General features: G+C 44.2%; 1 protein-coding gene across 1 annotated transcript in view; it reads right to left on the reverse strand.

The window, feature by feature from the left end:
- Slc22a23 (solute carrier family 22 member 23) overlaps positions 1-23799 on the reverse strand; it is a gene marked incomplete at its 5' end in the record, with an annotated part of 159240 nt that overhangs the window by 94781 nt on the left and 40660 nt on the right. The window contains one exon of the mRNA XM_005355140.3: positions 20880-21034. Coding sequence (XP_005355197.3) covers positions 20880-21034 — 155 coding nt within the window. The remainder of the gene's footprint in view (positions 1-20879; positions 21035-23799) is intronic.

Here is a 23799-nt window from a genome sequence, read left to right on the forward strand (position 1 = left end):
GGTCCTCCTCTATCCAGAAAAGGCCACGTGCAGATCAAGGGCAAAGCACTGGGAGGGTCATGCATGGAGTGGTAAGAGAGGGAGGGGACCCAGGGGATCCCTACCTAGATATCCAGATCATCAAATCAACCCCGGTAACAGATATCACAGTCAGTTTGCCCTCACGTCCCTAAGAATGCTTCTTAAGATGAGCTACAAATGTTTTATGAACACTAAGAAATCACATCAGTGGGAAACCATTTGGGGACATTATGTTAAGTGGCACAAGCCACTCACAAATACTGTTTGATTCCACTTTTATTCTAATTCATAGAAACAGAAAGTAGATGCTAGATAGTGGTGGTGCACACCTTTAATCCTGTCACCCCGGAGGCAGAGGCAGGCAGATCTCTGAGTTTGGAGGCTAGCCTGATCTATAGAGTGAGAATTCCAGAACAGCTAGGGCTACACAGAAAAACCATAAATAAACAACAAACAACTAGAAACAGAAAGTAGAATGGGAACTTCCAGGGGCTGTGGCAAAACTTGGAGAGTCAACATTTAAATGGTGCAATTTTGTTTGGCAGGATGAAGAGCTCTGGGGAGAGATGGTAGTGATGACCACACAACTATGCGAATGAACTTCACAACACTAATGTCTTATACACTTCTCACAATTAAAACAAAAGGTTCTAGAATACACAACTCTTAACTAAACCACACAGTAGGCAAAGATGACTACAAGCTAGCCCTTCCCTCACTATTGGGCATCACCTTGTGGTCTTCTTAGAACCTGTAGGTTTCTTGAGGCCTTTGAGGCCATGGCCTCTCAGGGACTGCTATCTTTGTTCACCTAGTGATGTGGCTAACACATGGGCATATGTCTGGCCCCATGTAGACAACAAGAGCTTCCCGTCTTCAAAACAAACAGCATTCCTCAGCGTGCATTCTGTTGCCAGGATTGCTGGAATGCTCCTTGTTTTCAGCTCATCTCCTCACAAAGAGCATCCACAGGGTCATCCACTCAGCTGCCAAGACCAGCAACATGAAGGAAGCTGATGATGAAACACAGCTCCCTCAAAGTGATCTTGTGCTCCGTCAAATCCTCCATCAAAAACTCATCTCTGCTAGTCCACAAAGAGGAGACTTCCCTTTAAAAAGATTGCTTTCCCATACTCCTCCCAGGTCTTTGATTACCTGGCAAGGCAAAGATTTATTAAATGACCCAGATCGACATTAGCTGAAAATATCCCCTGAAAGCCCCTTAGCTCCGGCAGCAAACCACCAGGAGTTTAGAAACACAAGAGAGGAAAGGGAAGAGAAGGAGGCAGGAAAGGGGGTGTGTAGGTACTGCTAGTTCACAGCCATTGAAGGCAGGCAGACAAGCCTCAGCATTGATGGGGAGAGGGACAGAGAGAGCCTCATTGTTTGACATAGTCTATATACAAAGCCAACAGCCAGGGATTCAGTCAAGTGGGCACCAGCAACTCATTTCTTCTTTGCCACTTCAACGACTTTCCTTGTTTGGAGAGTGGGGGAGAAACTCTGCAGAAAGCAGCCAGCAGGAGGCTCCTGCTTCTTCTAAGGCGGCCTTGTCCTTCCTATGGCAGAGGCTGGCACGGCCTGCTCACTGCCATCCCACAGCCTGAGAGCCCTGAGTCAGTGCTGAGAAGCAGCAATGTGGAACATTGTTGGGGAGAGTCGGAGAGCTGAGTGATCCTCTGACAAGCATTTTGCTTTACTGATGAAGAAGCAAATACTGGATTGCCTGGGACCTGTCCAGGGGCCACCCAGTCCATGGGTGGAAGAAGCAGCAACAGGACCAGATCTCTGGCCCTAGGTAAGCTTCTCTTATCCAGGGCAGTGTCTGGCCACCGGGAAAGTTCTGCATGCTCTTCTCTTTACCTGCTGCTCATCACAAGCAGACATGAGGAACAAGGCTGAGTACCCTAGGGGTGTCAGAGCTCAGACTTCCTCTGACGTATCATTTATGTCACCAAGCTAGTCTTTTAAAACAACCCAACTCACTGGGTGCAGTGGCTCACTCCTTTAATCCCAGCATTTGGGAGGCAGAGGCAGGCAGATCTCTGTGAGTTCAAGGTCAGCCAGGTCTACATAGAGAGTACTAGGCCAGCAAGGGCTACATAGTGAGACCCTGTCTCAAATGGCCAAAGAAAGAAAGAAACAAACAAAAAACTCACAGCTCTATTCTAACTTTATGCAGTTGGTTTTTTTTTCAACCTTAGTTTTCCTTAAAATCCCTACCAATATTTTTGTAATAAATAAATAAATAAATAAATAAATAAATAAATAAATAAATAAAATGTGAGTTTAAGAGAGACACAGCTTGAGAGGACAGGAAGTGAAGAGCATGCGCCTGTCATTCACATTCTCATTTCTGGGATCCTTTCAATAAAGAAAGGAGGGGATTCACTGGCTACAAAGCAGGAAGGGAGCAATAGTCCGAGGATGCCTGCTCCTAGAAATGACCTTGCTGGAATGAGTGACGATTTGCTTTCCACATCCTTACTTTGTGCTAACTTTGCAAAGATATACCCACTTTCCAAAATGATATGCCACCACTCAGAGAATGGCTAAAAATATGAAAACAGTGCCATTATTTCAGTGTCTCAGAAAAGGTTCCTGTTTTGAATAACAGAAGCAGGGCTCTTCTGGCGTAGCATCACCATCTCTCTGTGGGCTGCTGGAGAACAGCAGCCAGCTGTGAGCCATGGTCCAAGCAAAGGAACCAGGCACTCTCTTGAACATCTGGGCCTGTCACAAACCTCACAGCCAGCAACACCAAGGAGAGAAAGATACCTAAAAAGAAGAGGAAGCACTGCCATCCCAGCAAAGCTCAACTCACAGAAAATGTCAGATCAGATGAGGAAAGACAAGATGGCCCTCCACAAAAACGAAGAGATTGGGATGCAACCTGTGGCTCCCTTCCCTCTCTCTTCACAGTCCAAAGTCTGGTCAAGTCCAAGTACTAACCCAGTGTGTATAAGGCCAAGAACGCCCTAGAATAAGTGTCTGAGGCAGAAGTACACTAAGTGGTCTTGGGGGCCCAGAGTTCTTAGGTGTATTTAGTATACAGTTGAGGGTATCATAAACAATAGCCTAATGCAAAATGAAGCACTTTGGTTCCACATCATATTCCATCTGTGTTATGTCCCCAAAGCTGGGGAACATAGCATTTCTTGAACCTGGTATACATAAATAGACCCAGAGTGAGAAAATCAAATGCACAGGATCCCACCCCACCCTTTCTTTTTTCTACACATTAGTTTCAGCTTCTGGGACTTAAATAATGTTCAGTCCACCCACCAAAGCATCATTTATAGAAAGGCTACAGAATCAGCAGCTAAAGTTGAAACCCCACCCAAAAGCCCACTTGGCAGTGCCACCAGGATGCTACCTAGGGATGCTGGCTCTGACATTCAGTGATGCTGGTGAACTGCATGGAAGGAATACAGAGAAATCATATCCTGATTCTGCACAATGACAAAAGGTTCCTCCATCTTACCCAGACTACCTTGATAAGACCTTCCCCCATGTCTTCTGGTGATTCATACATTAAGAATTCTAGGGCTCGAATACAATTCAGTGGTAGAGCACTTGCTTCACATGAATAAGGCCTGGATTTAAAAAAAAAAAAAAAAATCCCAGGAAGGTGGGGAAAGAAAAAAAAGGAATTTTTTTTTTTTTTTTTGCACTATGCTATATGCACAGAAGCCGCATTCAGCTGTGCCCCTCCTCTCAGGGAGCTGCAATGAATGCAGCAGCGGTGACTCCTGGGAAATCTACCAAAGTGTTAAGGAAGAGAGGTTATCACCAGTTTTTCTTCTTTCTGTGCTCACTACAGTGGGATTTGCACACAGATGTTCTCACCTACTCACCGAGACTTATCCTGACCACTATCATCAGTCAATAGTTGCAAGAGAGTTGAGCAATCAGATTGAAATCTAACCAACTATTTTGCATTTAGTTCAAGTCTCTATCTAGGTCAGGAAGCTTTCATGAGAAATCTCAGCACGTTCCCTCTACTGCTCAAAACCATCCACGTGACAACATCAGTGGTCTTGTTTCTTCGATGCTAATATGATGTTGAAATAGGGCAGGATAATGTGGTGGTAAGCTGGAAGTCAGCAATCTGTAACCACACAGGTCCATCTACTCCATAATCCTGTGCACAGACTTTCATCATGTTCCATGAAGTCACTGATTCACCCAATTAGTTTTTCCACACCCAATTCACACCAGGGATAGATCTAGTCCTAGAGATATGGTAAAGAGAACAGGTAAACTCCCTGCTTTCAGGGTGTCTGCTTTAGGGTGGTGGAATGCATGGGGACACTTGTACTCAAGAAAACAAAGGCAGGGTGGTTCTAGATACATTAGTTAGAAGACAATGGTTAGACTAGGTGGCCTAAGAAAGCTCAACAGGGGTCATGGGAGAAAAGATCACAGTTACAAGACATAGGAACAAAGGGATAGTAGGGTAGACCATCCATGCAGAAGGAGAGTGGGCACAACTGACCTTAAGGAATAAGGGCAAGGAGAAAGGCACATTTGACTAGGATATCTTGTGAGCATGCAGGGCATGAACCCACAGGATCCCACAGCCACAGCAAGGAGCTTAGAATGTGCAATGATGCTCACTGGAGGTGAAAGCAGACTTTTAGTCAGCTCCCAGGACCCTCCAATCCTCCTAAAAGCTCATGCCTTCCTCAGGGAAGACTGTGTTCCCCAGCCTTCTGCACTATCAGTGTGGATAGGTTACTGAGTTGTGGTCAATTGATAAAAGAAGCAAAGGTAGGACTCCTGAGAAGCTTCAGAAGGAAACTAGCTAACACAGGTCCATAATGGCTAGGTTAACACCCCTGAAGGGGCTTGACCCGCAAAGGTAGGGTAGTGTTTTCTGAGTGGAGAAAGAAAAGTAGAAACGGTGGACATGTACCACAGAGCTCGGGTTGAGGGGACTGTTTCTATGAGAGGGCAGAAATGAAGCCATTGTCTCTAGTCCTCTCATTCTGTTTTTGTTCTGTCTAGTGTGGGAGACACTAGCTCGTTTTAGCTACTTCAATGAAGATGAACAAGAATAACACACATGGTCCCTTGGCCACATCTCCAGCAAGCACCACATGTTCCTAGCAGCTATGGAACTGGATAGCGCAGAGAGGTACATTCTCCACGACAGTGAGTTTCTCCAGATGAGTCTGGCCTCAACACTCCCCTAGCTTCTGGTTTAAGAATCATGAGTGATGCTTCCTCTACCTTGCACCCTCAAACTCCAAGATAGAAGACTAGAGCAAACAGATCCATGCTTTCTCAGTTGGGTCATACTATGGTTTGGATACAGTTTGTTCCCATGAAACTCATGGTGATATCTGAGTTCCCAACATGGCTCTTTTGGGAGATGAAGCCTCTGGGAAGTGGTAAGGCCAGCAGTATTCCATCTTTATGGAGTCACTGGCAGGATCTTGAGGGAGTTCTTATTCTCATGGACTTGGATCAGAGAGTGCATGTCTTAAAGCAAGCTTGGTACCTCACCACTCTCTGGTTCATGTCTTCCTTTGACACATATCTGCTCTCTATTCTGCTTTTCTGTCATGAGGTCCTCACCAAAGACCAAGCAGATACTAACTCTGTGCCCTTGAACTTCTAGACCCACGAGTCAAAATGAGCCTTTTCATTGTAAATACCCGGCTACAGGTATTTTGTGGACCTAGAAACTGGACTAAGTTGTATTTGCTTTAATCACTCAGACACAACGATAAGCGTTGCTTTTACTCCTCTACAGTCTTTAGGCTCGTATTTACAAACTGTTCCTTTTTAGGAGCTCAAAGGTATGCATGAGTTTCCAGAGGGTATTTGTCTACAGACTTGCAACTTTTTTTCATTCAGCGCTTTGGAAGGAGGACTGGGGGTGATCCTTTGAGTCATTGGAAGATGGCTTGCCTTGCCCTCTGAACTCTCCTTCTCTCCTGGAGCTCCACAGAGATGCAAAAGCAGCAGCAACAGAATGGAAAAGCCAACTGGACAAACATTCACTTCCATGGTCACAAGGTGGATAGGAAAATTGCCAAAGAGGAGATCTTGGAAAAATAGCAGAGAAAAATCACCCCCTGAAGAGAACATGAAATAACACCCCCACAGTGACCTGACAAATGAAATGGAAAATAAGAACCAACCATGAATGGGTCAGAGAACACCACTGAGTTTGGGGGTAAGAGCTACAAAGGAAAAAAGGGGTGTCAGAAGAATGTTGTGATGTCCCCGGGCTGCAGAGTGAACATGCTGGGCAGTGCATTCTGTAATTTACTCAGACCTTCTTTCAAGGACAACATTCGTGTATCAGGAAATAAGTTGAAACTCCCCTTAGCAACTCCAAGTTCATATCAAAGTTCTCTCAATAATTTCTATGTGTGGCTGGTGGGTACCATATGCAAGGGACTCAAGAAACACAACGGAGACTGGAGAGATGACCCAGTAGTTAAGAGCACTTAGTGCTATTCCAGAGGCCTTAGCTTAGGTCCCCAGCATTCACATCAGGTAACTCACAATGTCTCTGTGGATACACAGACACACACACACACACGAAACTCACAAGATACATAAAAAACTAAATGGTGGTTCCAAAGAAGACCATCCTGTTGGTGATAAAATTGCCAAGAGGATAATGGCTTTGGTAAGTGCCATTTGTGGGGAATATGGGCTAGGGATATCGCCTGAGGATGAATGATTAGACTAAGCCTGTTAAGATGCACAAACCCCAACTGCTTCACAGCAGCCCACGGGACAGGAAGGTTTATCTCTCTAAACACAGACCAGAGCACAAGACTTTTCTCCTTCAGAAAGCTGACAGCAGCTTTCTCTGCCTGCAGAGCAAAGACCAAATGTCTTGTGCCACCCACATTCCTAGGACCCACTCCCTGCCACATCTGTAGGTCTATGTCCTTACGGGTAATGAGGCCTGAGAAACAAGGGGTAATTGGAGGATGAAGGAGAGAAGGAGTGGGTGCCAGCCGAGTCATGTGATGACTAATGAGGCTGAGAGAAGCAGGATCTAGGACAGGGCACAGGTCCCTGAGGTGGGCTGGATACTAGGATACCGGCTCTGGAGTAGAGAGAGAGGACTAGGCTCATGTGTGGGTGGTGTTTGTGTGTTTTTGTTTGTTTTGAGATGTGGTCTCACTATGCAACCCAAGATAGCTTGAGCTCACAGCCCTCTTGCCTCAGTGTTCTGAATGCTGAAATTATAGATGTGTGCCACTGTGGGTATGTTCTTGAACTAGAGTTCTTACATTGTACTCTCACGTTAGTGAAAACCTTAGACTAGGTTAACAAATGTGTGTGCACGGTTCTCCAGATGAGATGCTTGAAACTCAATGTGGAGCAGCATTTCAGAAACAGCCAGTTTGAGATCATGTCTCAAAAACAAACAATAAACAAACAAATAACAACAACACCAAAACAAAAACAAGAGATGAAACGAAAATACTGGGGCCAATCATATGTACCATTTGAATCTATTTTCACCAAAAAGCCATGTGTCGCCATGACTGGCTGCACAACTGCAGGTTAAACAGGGGTGTAAGTTGCAGGGAAACTGAGATTGCACATGTGCAGGTTGGTACAGGCTTGAGGAACACCCCTGCACTCGGATGTCAGGCCAAGGACTGGGACAAGTACTAGGCCCATCTAGCTTTATTATGGAGATCTTTGTTAGTAGGAAGAACAACAGGGAATGGGCAACAATAATGTCCCCAGGTTCTAGTACAGCCATACATGATTTAAATCTCTACTTAGTGAATCCTTTAAGTCACAGATATAACTGCCTTCCGGAGATGGAGACCATCACAGGGAGAGACTAAGCTGTACCCAGGAATAGGGAACCAAGAAGCTGAAGAATTCTGAGATGGCAAAACCTTAAGGTTGTTAATACTGTTTTGAATGGCACAGTGATGTGAAGAGGTACCACATGGCCTGCAGGACTCAAGTCCAAGGGACAAAGTCAATGAAAGAAGAAACTGAACCTGATGCTATGGTTCTTGTTTAATCCAGCCAGGGTGGACAAGTGATTCTGTTTAGAGAGGCCAGTGTGCTGTCAAAACTCTATTCTTATAGTTATTTATAAGTTGCATGCACTATTGCAAATTCCTAATGTCTGTAGACATTTTCATATTTTAGCAACATATTTTAAGCCAAAGAATAGAGCTGATAAGTTCCAGACAGATACCTGGAGGCAGGGGTTTGGACTTTGGCTTCTCACTGTGTATCACCTTGGGTAAGTTATCTCCTTAAATCTCAGGCAAATTTTCTAAAATGGAGATAAGAGTGCTCACTGGGTGGAAACACGGGCAGCATTGAGAAGTGCCTAAATACAGTGTTCAAGTTCAGTAACATCAGCTTTCATTTCTCTGCATTAGAAGCACATTGACTGGGACCCAAGGGTGGGAGTACTGGTTTCCTTATCTGTCGAATAGGCTTTTGGTCATATCTATGGTTAAAATAAAAGATAAGCATATCTATACACATCAATTAAGCATGGAACCCAAATCTGGAAGATGCTCTAAGAACAGTTTATAGATACCAAGGCACAACCCCGAGACTACCATCAATGGTCCTTCCTGTTTGCTCCTTCACTGAATCAGCACTCCAGCTGCCATATACACAGTGCTACATATTGGAGAGCATTAGAGGGCATGCCCAGGCCAGAATATGGCTGACTCCTCATATCAGGGCTGCGGATTCGTCCTTCTAAAAAGATGTAAGTGAGAGTCATAATCAGACTCCAGACAAAATGATGCCTTTGGTGATGATCAGCGAGTCCAGCTAACAGTGCACAAATGGCCAAGGACAGGGGGCTACGGAATCCCAGCAAGCACACTCTGGGCAGGAGACTTCTCACTCTAACAGAGAAGTGCCAACCTTATTCATCAAAGAGCCTACTCTTGCCTTCCCTGGATTCCCTCCATCTCAAGAGCCCACGCAGCTCAGAGCCACAGCCTTCTTGACATAAACAGCCACACCAGCTGGACAAAATGGTGCCAGGGAAGACAGAATCAGAAACTCCAAATCACAGTAGGGGCTTCAGCACAATTACCCTCTATTATGTAAAACTGATGAATGTGGAGCTGGGCTGGAGTTAAAGGGTTCTTAGTTCACCCATGCCCCACCCCGGCAACCTGCCTTCTATATGGAGGCAGTTCTCAAACCTTTCCCAGTACCAACACAAAGTAAATACCAAGAATGACAGGATTTCAAAAGGTCCAGGTTAGAGAAACCCAGCACTGTTGGTCTCTCAAACAACACCAGAGTAAGCTTCCCTTGGTCACAAAAGCACCCTTTGCTTCAGCAATCATCAAAGGCTCCGCAGAGGGGAAAGGAAAACACAGCTCCAAGCACAGAGCCCCGATTTCCCTGTCCTGTGTTCCATGAAGGCAGTTCAAAGGGCCTTCCTGCCTGGGCCTCTGAGTTCTTCACTCCATCACACTGAGGCAGGATAGAGAAGGAATTTATGGGGACACACATGGGAAGGGAAAGGAACCCCTCCTCTCAAAATCTGATTAAACCTTTTCTTCCAGTTGAGAAGTCCAGCAAAATGAACAAACTGCAAAGGCTCCTGACATAGTTAATACTACTTTCACGCATAGATGATGAAGTGAAGGAAATGATGAACAAAGCTTAAGGCCTGAATGTACATGGTCCTGGGCAGAGCCCCATTCCCTCTCCCAGAAGTGGTCTAAGAACCTCAAACAAAGCTGTTTACAAGAAACACTCCTACCTCCTGCATCCCAGTGAGCTAGACTTTTGCCTACCCTAATCCCGTTAGGAGCTCCCACAGGGACCCACAGATAAAATAGGAACTTCAGACCTAACCAAGATTTTAAACTTGACTATTTTTTTTAAATAAAAAAAATCATCTATGAAAGACTTCAGGATTAACAGATTACCTGGAATACTATAAAGAGGAAAAGACACAAAAGAGTAGTGGGGCTTAAACTATTTCTTTAGTTCTGTGCTGTCAGCGAAGCCTACCCCCAAATTCTTGGATATGCCTTTCTTCTGAATGTTTCTCCTTCTCGTATGCTAGGGCTTAAGCCGATATGAAGATATCTTTAATAAAATCTCCAACTCCGCTTTGTAAACTGGCTAGTTCCGAAATTATTTTTGGCATCAAAGTTAGCAATCTTGATTCTGTCTGAATCAACCGTCCTAAAACTTCAAGCAGCTGACAGTGGCAGTGTGGAGTTGCCTGTGCTCCCTCCACTATCGACAACCAGGAGCATCAAGAGCCAGGGGCATCCCTGCCCTTCCAGTCAGACTCCTTGATGCTGGTGCAATAGAGATTGGCTGGTGTAACTTTAAAACTGACCATAGCCCAAGCCTGATTCTCTAGTTAAGAGACTCACTAGAAAGGAGCAGGTGAGCCTGGGCCAGCAGGAGGTGCAAGCCAGACAAGGAAGACCAGCCTGCCCACTAGTGAGCTGGAAGAAGGGCCAACCCTGTTCCCACAACTCAGGCAAGAAGCTGAAAGCTTCTCACTCAGCCTTCGCACACGGGGCCCTTACAGACTGGGATGCTGGGCTGGCACATGCTTATGCAGAGGGGACACATTTCATGTCATTTCATTCCAGATGTTTGCTGGATTTGGCATGCTCTTAGACTAGTGATTGAAGGGTGGCTTCTCAACAGTTTTTTCCTAAAGCAGTACCTTGAAAATACAAACAGAGCAAGCTAGGCGCTGCTTAAGGGAAGACCCCCCCTCAACAGCTTCCCTGACCTGGGAGTAACACTCACACTAGCCACGTTACAGGCAGCATTCACTATCATCACTTCAGCGAGCCAAAGAACATTTTAGATCAAAGCATAGCCAACAGCTGTCTTACAAATAGGCACTTTTTTTTGTGAGTTAATATTTTTTAAATATATAAAAGGGAAAATGGGGCAAGGCGGTGCCTACCTGTCATCCCAGATCTGCAGAGGGTTAGGCTGGAGGAGTACTGTAAAAGTCCCCATCCTGGGCTACTGAGCAAGACCCTGCCACTAAAATTGTACACACACACACACACACACACACACACACACACACACACACACACTGGTGGGAGGTGGAGGGAGCTAGGAATGTAGCTCACTGGTAGAACACTGCTCTGCTGTGCCTAAAGCCCTGGGTTCCATCCCTAGTATCACAAAATATAAAATAATCATATGGAGAAAACAGATAGCTGGCATATTGACACCATTAAGTATTTAGGAAGGAGATGGAGATGGGCTGCTCTGAGTGCACGTAAGCTTAAAAGCGGCTACTTCTACTCTTTCCTTAGTACTTTTCATGGGTGGCTCTATGATTGGTGGCCTGAGAATAGTCCAGCTCTTCCAAGATGACTGGCCCAGGAACATTTTTCTAGACTTCTAAAAGGTTAGTACTTACATAAAGACAGACAAACAAACCCAAGACACAGACCCCCTGTCTGAGGCCTGGGAGAGTAGGAGATTACAAATCACATCCCTGGCTCCCTCTCTCTGCACACCTCAGTCAGCCTGCTTTACATTGCTAAACTGGGAACCACCCTTAGACCAATCTCATTCCTCACTGAGAGTCCCAAGCCTGCTGTGAGCCAAAGAAACCCCCATCCAGAGAGGTCCAGGCAGGAGAGGAGGGATCCTCTTCACTGAGGAATCCTGCCTTCAGCAGAATGGTGACTGTCACATTCCATCTTGTCACATACAAGTCAAGGCCCACAAACCTCTCTCTGGAACTCTGTGACTTGAAGATGAAGACTGCATTGATCCTCCCTGTCATCTGCATGATCTCGTGGAGGTGAGAAAATTGATTCAAAGTAGTACAAGAGAAACTCATTCAAGACAACTAGAGAGTAGTGGGCTCAGTTTCCAGTCCAATGCTGGCTGCATCCAGCTCTTTATGTGTTGCTTACATGTAGTCATGCACTTGTGTGCACACTTTCATGCGTGTTGGGCAGAAGCAGGCGGTGAGTATGGCAATTTGTCATCTATTGCCTTCAGTGTGGACAACACAACATCAAACCAGAATGTACCTTGATTATGTGTCTGAATTCTCTGCATTAAAACCTGGGAATGCGCTTCAGAGACTTGAAAAGAAAAATCATTATTGCCATGCCTTATAATCTAGTTTTTCTACCTAATAGTAACAAACAACTGCTAACATCAAAAATTATCCTTCTGTAGAAGAAAATGGATGAGCTACATTAAGTTTTAATTATGATGCTTAAGAATGGTTGAAATGGTAAGATTTGTGTATGTTTTACAACAGTTGAAAATAATTGTAAGCTATTTAGAAAGATACATGATATAAGAACAAGATAGTATTCTGAGGCTAACGTGAATTAAAAACCTATGTTAGAGGTATTTCATATTAATCAGGAAATTGAATTAAAGCTGCCTTTGCCACAATTACCTCCGACCTACTGGGCAGTTATTGCCTCATCCAAAGAACACTGTTCCGTGTCTTGCATCATTTGACAACAGAGCCCCCTCCATGGCTCCCTGTTTACCTGCTTATCTAAGCCACCCAGGACCATTTAGGCCATTCCTTCCTGTCTTGCTCAACTGGTTCTTCTGCCTGCACCCATTCCTCTTCCTCACTCTGGTCCCTCAGCGAGCTCAGTTATCTCCTCAGCCACCTTCCGCCAAGGCTGCCGCTTTATGCTGAGGACCCACAGACCTGGTTCCACCAGATTCTGAACTGTGAATCACTAAAGCAAAGCTGGAGGATGCCCTTAAGGGACCACTGACTCAGCCTCCTAAAACAGAAGTCACCATCTTCCCTTCCCACACCTCACAGAGGAAGGGAGTGGTGTGCAGCCTCAAATCTGGAGGACTTGGAATCAAAAGCACGGGCTGAATCCCTCGCTTACATTTGGAGGGGGAAAATGGCCTCTGTCTAGGTGCGGACAGTTGCCTGGCCATCTTTCTGTGTTCTCCTCACCCTCAGTTATTTGGCTGTGGATCCTCCCTTGCCCACAGCCCTGGCCTTTGTTCAGGCTCTTCTTCCTTCCATAGATGCCACAGCAGCCTCCTAGCTCCCAGCGCGGCCTGCCAGGTTGGCCTGCTTACAATTGCTGTCCGAGTGATTCCCTCCAAAATAAACATCTAAAAGCTTCCCTCTCTTGCTTGGGCTCCTTCGCTGGTTAGCTACTACCCTAAGGTCATGGAGGACAGAATTTTCGCATGCTGGCCCAGCCTCCTTCTCAGGTTCTGCTAGTCACACGATCCAGATTCCAGGCAGGTCCTAAGGACCTACAGTATCCAAAATGCAGTAGGCTCAGCTAAATTCTAACAATCCACGGTACCCAGAAGACACTAGGCTCCAAACAAAATCTAATGATCCATAGTACTCAGAATGCACTAGACTCCTCTGGTCTTTGAGAACCCTTATCAGATAATAAACACAAAAATCAAAGCTCAGGAGCTTCTTTCCCATGCTAATACCATCAGCCCAATCCGAGTCCAGCCTGATCCTCTCAGAGTCCCGGGAGGCAGGAAGATGTGTGCCTCTGCAACTCTGGAGCCTGACGGTGCCCAGGGTTTAATATATACCCAAACTGACAAATTACTACTTCCCTGGCCCTCAAATAAAGGAAGCTCTAGTTTGTATGTGAGCCCTCCTCCCACAAAAAAAAAAAAAAAGTGTTGTTTGAAATGGAACAAATCTGTCAAGGCACAGTGATTTGGACAAGAGTCACAGACGTCATGGTTCTACAGCTCTATATACTGTAAGGTAGATTTCCCTCTATTTTCTGGCAAGACTATGGCTTCCTTTTCATTAGCAGTGGACCCTGGCAAACCAGATATGGTCTCACTTCCCGCCTATATGTTTGAAGGTTTTTCAAGGATCCAGGAACTCTATTTGCTTTCAAAGTGATTGATAGATTTCATTATTTTATATTCATTCAAGAGTGGAAGCAAAGGGAGGGGTGGGAAGCAGTGTGGTGGGAAGGGAGTCCATTGCTCACTGCTCTCTTACAATACTGAACTCCTTCTAGGAACCCCAGCTTTCAGCTCTGCAGCCCATTCTGTCTTTCCAGGCGGAAACAGGGAATCCTGGAGGGTATAACAGGAGTCCCAGGATTTCTGTCAAGCTGCACCAGTAAATGCAGAGGGAGAAAGTATAATGCAGGCAGGGCAATTGAGGCCAAGCTGTTGACAGGAAAACAAGGGACCATAGGAAAGATGAACAGTTAACCATTAATCCTATGCCATCACTTCACCTCTGCCCAGCTGGCCTTCATTGCCATCCCATCATCCACCAAAGCAGGATGAAATTCCACCAGTGTTAATGATTGAGTTTAGGATTCTAAGGTTGTAAAATTCTAAAACTGGAAGGATTTCTCTGTGTTCTTATTCTTCCTCATTTCCCTCCCACCATTTATTCTAGGAATGGACCCATGTTTTAGACACCTTTGAAAACCCATTCCCTACCTCCAGAGAAACGGACGGGTAGCTGTCAGGATTTAAGCTATGTGTCGTGGTCACAGCTGTCTGAGAGATTCAAGCCACAACTCAGACCTCTTGATTTTCAGATCATTCTGTGGATTCTTTTGCTGTATAGACAGTTTTGTTTCAAAATACACAGGCAGAAGTAGATTCCAGCATGACAGAACTTAGCACCTAAGGAAGAACACAACCTAATACTACTTTTTTACTCTGTGGAGAACACGGTTAAGCTCTGCAATTCCAAAGCTCAAAATAGTTGCTGCCTTTTTTCTCTCTGATTTTTGAGATATGTCTATCGTTACCAAATCTAAAAGCCTCTAATAAACAGACGCTTTTAGACCTATCTGCACAGTCAGGCAGCTGGTGAATGTTTTTGTCTTCTAAGCTCCTGCAAAGATGAGGCGTTTGGTTCTTAGGGAGGTCTTGTGTTTCCATCTTAGCATGCAGAAGACATGTCTCATCTGTGTTTGCTCTACAGGCATTCACAAATAATTTTTGTTTGAAGGGCTGATATACTTTAAGAAAAAGTAGTCCTGGGTGACCAAGTATGGCTCCCGGCTAGACAGCTCATCCCCACTCCCCTGACTATCACCACAGCATCCTGTCTACACGGGGACTTTGCCACCCCATGATGACATAAGGAGCTCTGGGCTCTGACACTCAGAGACAGGTCAGGGGGAAGATTTAAAGACAAGGGCTCCAGTTTAATTTTTTTTTTGAGTCATCTTGAATTCATGGCTATGAATTCACTTTGCAGTTCGCGTTATTCTTGAACTCTTGCCAATCCTCCTATCTCAACCTTCCAAGTTTTGTGATTACAGATAGGACCCACCATACCCATCTCCATTCTTTTCTGCTTATCAATTCACTGTTTTGTTTTTCACAATTAATCAGCAGGATTAGGAAATGACTGTAGAGAGCTCCACATTTAACCTGTGGAGTCTCTCTGATCATGCCAAGTGGAACTAAAGAAAAAAATAAATAAAAATTTGTATGAGTGTTTGCGTGTGGTATGTGTTGAGGTGCATATGGCGATGCACATGTGGACAGCACAGGAGGGGGTCTGGTGTCCTCCACTGTCACCCATTATCTTTCCCTTGAGACATGGTTTCTCCAGGAACCTATCCTAGGCTGCTGGCCAGCAAGTCTTAAGAGATCCTCCAGTAAATCTCTCTATGGCTCTGAGGTTACAGGCACATGAAGTCATGCCAAACGTTTAAAAGATTATTTATTTTTTATTTTATATATATGAATATTTGACTATGCGTGTGTGTGTGTGTGTGTGTGTGTGTGTGTGTGTGTGTGTGTGTATACCACATCTATGTCTAGTACATGCAGAGACCAGAGGCTTTGGTTCTGTTGAGAGTGGATTTGCAGACAGTTGTGAGCTGCCATGTGGCTGCTGGAAACCAAATTCAGGTCCTTGACAAGAGGAATAAGTGTTCTTAACCTCTGAGCCATCACTCCAGCACCCCCTCCAACTTTTTATGTCAGTGTTGGGGCTGTGAAGATGGGTCCTCATGCTTGTACAGGCTTTCTTACCCAAGGGGGGGGGGGAAGTCCAGCTAAAGAAAATGGTTTATAAAAGGCCTATGGTAAACTCTGATTCAAACCCTTGGTGGAAAAGGCCCTGTCAGCAGAGTTGGCCCACAGGGGACCAGGATTAAAATTATAGCCCAGAAGGATTTAATATAGGAAGACTCAGGTATCAGAGGAGGAGAATTGGGCGAAAAAGAGACCCACCAAGCACATATTCTCATGGAAGGTGCCTCCCCCCAAACGCAAGGCAAATGTTTGCTCTCCAGTGCAGTCAACTACTTTCTCAACAGGCGATCTCCATTCTCTTCATTCCATAGCTCAACAACCTCCATTCCCTTCATTCCACACGGCTGCCGCTCACTACACTCGCTACATGGAGCCATTTGGTGCAGTCATTTAAGTAAAAAGTTAAAAAAAAAGTATAACAGCTCTGTTGACTGAGATAAGTTCCTAGATTTTCAGCAACCCAGACAAAGGCAGAAAATAATACAAATTAGAGGACTTCAGAAGGATATGTAAGCATAAAAAAATACACAGTACAGTAAGTATCATCCTGCCCCGTGAATTAGAAGTTATCCAACCTTCCCTTGAGAGTTTAAACTTATCAGTGTCATGTCAGGGGAAAAAAAAACCAACACCCCACCTAGTGCAAAGCCCAGATTGTTTTCTAGTCTATTTAGCAATTAAATCAAGACTTAGACGCTAATTTTGCAATGTCATCAGTAACTTAGAAACCTTACAATTTCTCATCACTCTTTAATGATATATAAAATTTATTTAATTGTTTAGGCTGCTTAGCTAGGCTTAAGAAGAATTATTATAATGAGAATCACCGAGAGGGTTCTCAAGAAAATTATCATTCTTAGTTAAACAAAAAAGTTATATAGCTACAATTCACAAATAAACAAAACCAAAAAAAAAAAAAAACCCTACTACATCCAGCATCAAATCAACTTGAAAAACAAACAAAACAAAGCAATAATCTTGGCTATTATTATTATTTCATTTAAAAGGGATGTGTCCCATTATGCAGGCCTAGACCAGCCCCAAACCCCTAGTCTCAAGCCATCCAGCTGACAGTTTCCTAAGTGCCACAGTAAAGAGGCTTGCCTTGGAGACAGATGCATCTTAAACAGTGCCGGACCACCTAGCCTGTGACATTACCGTCTTAGCTGGGAATGAGGGTCAGACCACAATCAGTCACAGCTGGTTATGTAGCCATCTCTTTAGGCTTTGATAAGAAAACTTTCATACAGAGATGGGGAGATGTGATTTATAGCTCTTGTCTGTGTCTCTTACAACTAAATCTAGTGTCCCACCATGTGTGAGTGGCTATGTGGGAATGCAAATACTCTTATGTTTATAGGTTAAAAAAAAAAAAAAGAAAACCAACCCTCTGATGTAGCCCAAGTGTGTTTAAGGGCCTGGGTGCCTCACAATGGTCTTAGCAGCAGGAAGGCACCCCTGCTGTGGTCCTGCACAGGCCTGGCCTGTTCTGTTGCTCTTCAAATCCTTGGGAAGACGCCAATAATCTCTATTTTATGTCCTAATTACACAACCACTTATCCACTTGGCAACTTGAAGAAAACAAAAGTTTAAAAGGTAGAATATTTAACCACAGTGTACCTTAGAACAAAATCCAAAGCAGAAAAAAACAAAACAAAACCTAAACTAAAAGCTTAGGCAGTCTTGCAAATAAAGCAGAAAACATCCATAGTCAGCATCATTTCTTTCTCCTTTCTCCCCCCCCCCTTTTTTTTTCCTTTTTTTGGTTTTTCCAGACAGGGTTTCTCTGTGTAGCCCAGGTTGTCCTGGAACTCACTCTATAGACCAGGCTGGCCTCAAACTCAAGAGATGCACCTGCCTCTCCCTGGGATTAAAGGCCTGTGCCACCACTATCCAGTGACAGCATTCCTTGAAATGAAATAGCCTACCCTCATGGTAAACTACAGAAATCAAAATGGCAAAAACCATTGCTTTGCTAGTTCCACAGCCAAGCACATGCAACATTAAAACAGAATAAATCTAAGATCTGTCTTAACAAAGGCCCGGCCTTCCCAGCAGAGGTCACAAGGGATATAAAAAGCTTCTAGACGAAGGAAGAGAAAATTTGGGGACCATTAAAAATGTTACTTGCAAATAATTAATGTCCAGAAGTTTTGCAGCTGTCTTTGGAGCTAAGAACTACTTACCCCATGGCCCAACTTATCAGTGAGTCCAGTCCTCTAAGCAAAATCACATGTTTTACTATGGGCATATGCTTCGTGTGTAGAAAAAGCTAGCAAGTTCGCTAATTGGAAATTCATAGCTCCCTGCCCTGTTGACTGAGAGCACCTCTTTATGACTTGTCACCAGCTCATGTATTTCTTCAAGATGATCCAGACAGAGATTTGGAGAGCTGGGTCACTCCAGACCAATTACCCATGTCTACCCCAACCTCATCTGCCAATCGTGACTTTGTTTCCTTTCTGTTCAATTCTCCATCGTCAGAGAACTGACTCTCCAATGACTTGTCTGTCATTTCCTAACAAAATCCTCCCCCTCTTCATCATTCCAATGGGTTCTCAAGCCACTGTTGATATTCTTTTTGCTTCATTTAAGTTGTACTATCTGAAATAATCTATTAGCTCACACAGGAGGCCACTGTGTAATACTTGGACGTTTTCATTGCAATGGTATGTGTGTGTCATGATGTCTGGGCATTATTCTCAACTTTAAAAATATATGTCACATTAAAAAAATGAGTTAATTATTTATTTGTATGTGTGTATGTGTGTAGGCAACTGCGATGAACAGAAGAAGAGGGTACAGGATTCCCCGCAGGTGGCTCTAGGGTGCCGAATATGAGTACTGGAAACTAAACTTCAGTCCTCTGACGAGCAGCAAGCACTGACCACGGAGCCACCTTTCCAGCCCCATTTCATAATCACTTTTAATAATAGCTTACTCTACTTTAGACTGGCAGATCGCTTATACAAATATATACAAAATTATTGAAGACAGAAAATATTGCACAAAGGAGAAACTAAACTAGGGACATTAAGATGAAACTAAGAAGACAGGACTTGAAGCTTGTGCTGTCAGTCCAACACAGGAATTACTTCTACCATTGCTTGGAAGGTTCTGAACTACTGGCCCAATATGGTCCACAGTCTGCTTCGGTGGATAAAGTCCTATGGTAACACAGCTACAGCTTCTCATTTGCATATTATGTATATGCATGGCCACTTTCCCGTTACAGTGACAGAGTTAAGTAGCTGTAGCAAAGACCATATGGCCCACAATGCCTAAAACTTTTACTATGTGACTCTTTTCAGAACAAGGGGCAGATAACCAGGATATATGATTCTCTACCTCAAAGACAGATGCAAACCCATTTCTTAGATTAAGTATGGACTTTGTAGAACAAGAGCCCTCTCCCCAGCTTCCAAAATTCTTTTCAAGCTTAATAAACAAACAAAAAAAAATGAATTGGTTTATCAGAAGCCTGTGGTAATCTCTGACTCATAAGGCCCTACTAGAAGAGATGGTCCACGGGGAACTAGAATTACAGCCCAGAGGACTTGTGCTAAAGGGAGTGTCCAAGTATCAGAGATGGAGAAGGGCAAGAAAGAGGTCCACCAAGCACATATTCCCGTGAAAGCCGCCTCTCTCGGATTCAACAGAAATATATCAGCGACTTTCACAGGGCCAACAGCACAATGATGTTTGTCAGTACAAGTCAGTAAGTCTAAAACCAACAACACAGTTCAGGTTATAGAAAATAAAGACAAACACTATAATAGGCGACCCATAAGAAACTATAATTCAGCTCACTCTTAGAAAGGGATGGAAGAAGATACTCTGGCCTTCCCCATATCCACTTTCTTATAGTTAAAATGCTACGCCATGAACTGTTTGTGTTTCTAGTGGGACAGAAATTTAGGTTACCTAAAGATGTCTTTAATATGCAAATCGAGTCAGTGATGGTGTTGGTGGCACATGCCTTTAATTCCAGCACTCCAGAGGCAGAGGCCAATCTGATCTACACAGTTAGTTCTACATCAGCCAAGGCTACACAAAGAAACCATATCTCAAAAAAAAAATGCAAATTGAAAAGAATTACATCTATGAGCATTTATTACTCTAGAAAGTACTACCTAATCAAGACCTGACTTCTCCCTGTTATCAACAATCAGGAAAGTCAGAACCTTATCTGCCCAATGATCCAACAGGTCTTTCCAGGGTAGCCAGAAGCACAAAACCAACCAGTACAATGTCTGCAGAGTCTCCTTCTCTTGTGGGCATGTGGCTGTCTTCCAGAGAATCGAAAACAGGTAAGAAAAACATACCCATACGTGACCAAGGAGATCATGTGGGAAACAAACATGTCAGAGCCCCTGATGGCTTTTTTCATCCTATTTCAAAAGAGCAAACTACCAAGTCTTGCCACCTAATATGCTATACTAAAGCTGACAATTCAAATCCAGACCACTCACAGTCACATCCAAAAGAATATTAAAAATGCAGATTTTGTATGGCCTCAAAGTAGAAGAAAAGATCTCAAGGAGTCCAGGATAGTCAAGGGCAGTTTACGCGGACTAGTTCTCTGGGATGCTCTGCTAGAACCAGGACTAGGGTACCCAACGGTGCATTCTAGAGTGCACCGAAACTTCCAGAGAAATCAGCAGCCCCCCCCCATGTCTGCTTGAGCTGATCTCCATATCTCCAAACCATTACACAAACTTCCATTCTGCTTGATGCAGGCACTGAACCCCAGTTGGAAACTTTTTTTGTAACCACACAGACTTCAGAGTGTGTGTTTCTCAAGTGCCACCACCCCACAACTAGCCCAGAACCTCTCAGGCAGCAACACTTGGGCTGGTTTTCCTACTTACGTAACGCATACAGGGTGAGGATGATTCCAGCCAGGCAGAATCCTTCAAAGAACCTGAGTGTGCTGAACATTGTCACATTCACTGACAGTGCCACAGTCAGTCCAAAGATCAGAATGAAGATGATGGAAAACAGCAGTACCGGCCGCCGACCAACCCTGCATGCGAAGAGGGGAGAAGTCAGGCATCTGTGTTAAGCAAGGCGGCAGTGCTAAGTGCTGAGACCCAGCATCCAGTGAGCACTCAGCATACACTGAAGGGGTAGTAGCTAAATGTCTTCATAGTACCTGTACCCACTTGCCTAGATCATAGCTTACTCCCTTGGGATAGAGGCCTCTTGTGGGATGTTGAACCACATACATCCTCCTCTAGGACTGAGAGGGCATTGCTCAAACAGCTATAGGAGAGAGAATTATGATGGCGACCATTGCTGAGTCTATCTCTGTGTATAAACAGGGATAGCTGAAGGCAAGAGAACAAAATCAGTAATAACTCCCCAAACACAAACCTTGACACGCCCGGCATAAAATGTCTTGAGAAACTGCTGACCTTTGGAACCAGCCCAAATGTCAACATGGACATGGAGGGAAGGTTTCACTTCTGTTCTCCACTTGTTACCTTGGGGAGGTTATCTTGTTTCACAGGCAACCTATATAGGTCCAGGGCTGGGCCAGCTGCAATTGGCTTCAGCTACATGGCAACATGGAATTTTAAGACGATTACAGGAATCATACACACAACCTAGACACTTGGACTGTAAATAAAAGCTCTGGTGTCTGACAGTAGAACCCGCAGCAAAGGGCAGTGGTATAGTGAGTTCACAAACCACACCCAGAGCTGATCGGTGCCCGATCAATGACCACTAGGGGACAATGTAGTTGGGGGCAATCAGAGGGCAGATGGGGCAGCCTCATGGAAACTGAAAAACCACGAGTTCCCTCGTCCCCATACTGACCATTCACCTTTCTCTACTTATTACAAGTAAAACTGGCAACACAGCTGCAGCAAGCAAATTAATATTTAACACAACTGGCTTGGGTTTGGGTTGGAAGGATAACTGACTGAGAAGGTGGGGGGAGAGGGAAGGGAGGAAATGCAGACTGGTGCCCTCAATACCACAAAGGGTAGCGAAGTGGCTTTAGTTGTCCTAGACACTTAGGACTTCAAGTAAAAAGTGGGGGGCTGGAGGGGGGGAGCCAAAGAAACAGACAGTAAAATTGTGGCTGCCTGGGGCAGGGTGAGAACAGAGAATGTTTATGAGCACATTTCACAATCTCTGCAAGGACAATGGAAGGGATGTAAACTCAGACTGGGCAAAGGACCTAATTCCGTAAACACAGTCAAAATCACTGAACTGTGCACATTAAGAGACAAGTTTTATACATATGCAAATGCTTTCCCACTTAATGCTCATTTTAAAGATAAAGTACTGCGAGGTCTATTCCGTCTCCCATAACTTTAACTTTTATAACATGTAATATAAGATATAACATAATATGTAAAACATATAAAAGAAATATTTAATAGTTTTAAATATAAAGTGTAAATATATAAAATACAACATTTATACTGTAATATAAATACAAAGACTTTCTAATGGTCCACCCATTTGAATTAGTCTTTTTGGTTTGGGGATATGTGGCCAAGGCTATGAGTTTATAATAATGAAAAGCCTTTGTGTTTGGGCTGGGGTCACAAAGTCCTTACCAGGAAAGATCTTACAGATGCCTTTGTCCGTACCCAACTCACTTGCAGAAGTACATTTAAAGCATGGCTTACTTGTCCTCTTAATAGGAAGTAGAGTATACAATACAAATCTCTATCATCTATGCTTAATTCCCTGTACCCACCTCACCTGGGAATGGGCTCTGCTTCACTTCTTACAAGAACAGGATGGGCCTGGCCTGAATCCCCAAGCTAAACATTTCAACTTCCAACCTTCCTGCACTTCTGCTATTGTTTGATATTGTCGTTCTGTGCAGCCCAGTCTGGCGAACCTAGAACTCTGTGTAGCCCAGGTGGACCTCAAATTGGTAGGTCCTATCTCCCCAAATCCTCCAGTCTCAGGTGTACGCTACCATGCCCACGTATTCCCGATGCTCAGACCTGTTTCTCTTTTCCTATTCTCATTTTGTCTTAGAAAAGAGGATTGAGTTTTATTTTTAAATCTCATAAAACACATTCCACTTACCTCCCTCCCAAATGATTACTTAAATCAGTAAAACACACCTATCCATCAGTGGGGGCTGTGGCCTCTGAAGTCAGAACAAACACCTTGGTTTTGCCTCCAGGCTTATACCACACCATCCCTGAGCTAGGTGAGAGAGGCCACACTTTCTCCACTGGTGTCTGTGGAGTTTGTGTGGAAATGTGCTGGCAACTCAGCGACCGTTTGCTACATCACTACGTGAGAGATACAAGCCTCCTATGAGCTGGTTCCCCAGAGTGGGATTCCAGCTGAGTGACAGCAAAGGCCTTTATCTTCCAGGATCTTCCAAGGTGTAATTATCTGAAGGCTCAGAAACTGGTCTTTTCTTTTTTTTTTTTTTTTTTTTTTTTTTTTTTTTGCTTTTGGGGCAAGAGAGACTCTGAAAATGAGATTGCAGCTAAGGACCTCAAATTTGGTAATTTTCCAAGGAGAGTAGCATGAAAGAACTTGATTCCATTTTACTGGTTTTAAAGATGGAGGAAGGGGTCATAAACCCAGAACACACAAGTGGCTACTAGGGGCTAGAGAAGACAAGGAATTGACTGTCCCCTGAGCGTCCACAAAGGAGCGCTGCCCTGATGGTGTCCTGGTTTTTTCCCAGTGACACCCATGTTAGGCTTCTGAACTGTAAGATGATTGATTTGTATTGAAGCTACCAAGCATGTAATAGTTAGTTACAGCAGTCACCGGGAACTGATACTGGGTCTCCAGACA

Source organism: Microtus ochrogaster, chromosome 16 (genome assembly GCF_000317375.1).
Source record: "Microtus ochrogaster isolate Prairie Vole_2 chromosome 16, MicOch1.0, whole genome shotgun sequence".
NCBI lineage: Eukaryota > Metazoa > Chordata > Mammalia > Rodentia > Cricetidae > Microtus > Microtus ochrogaster.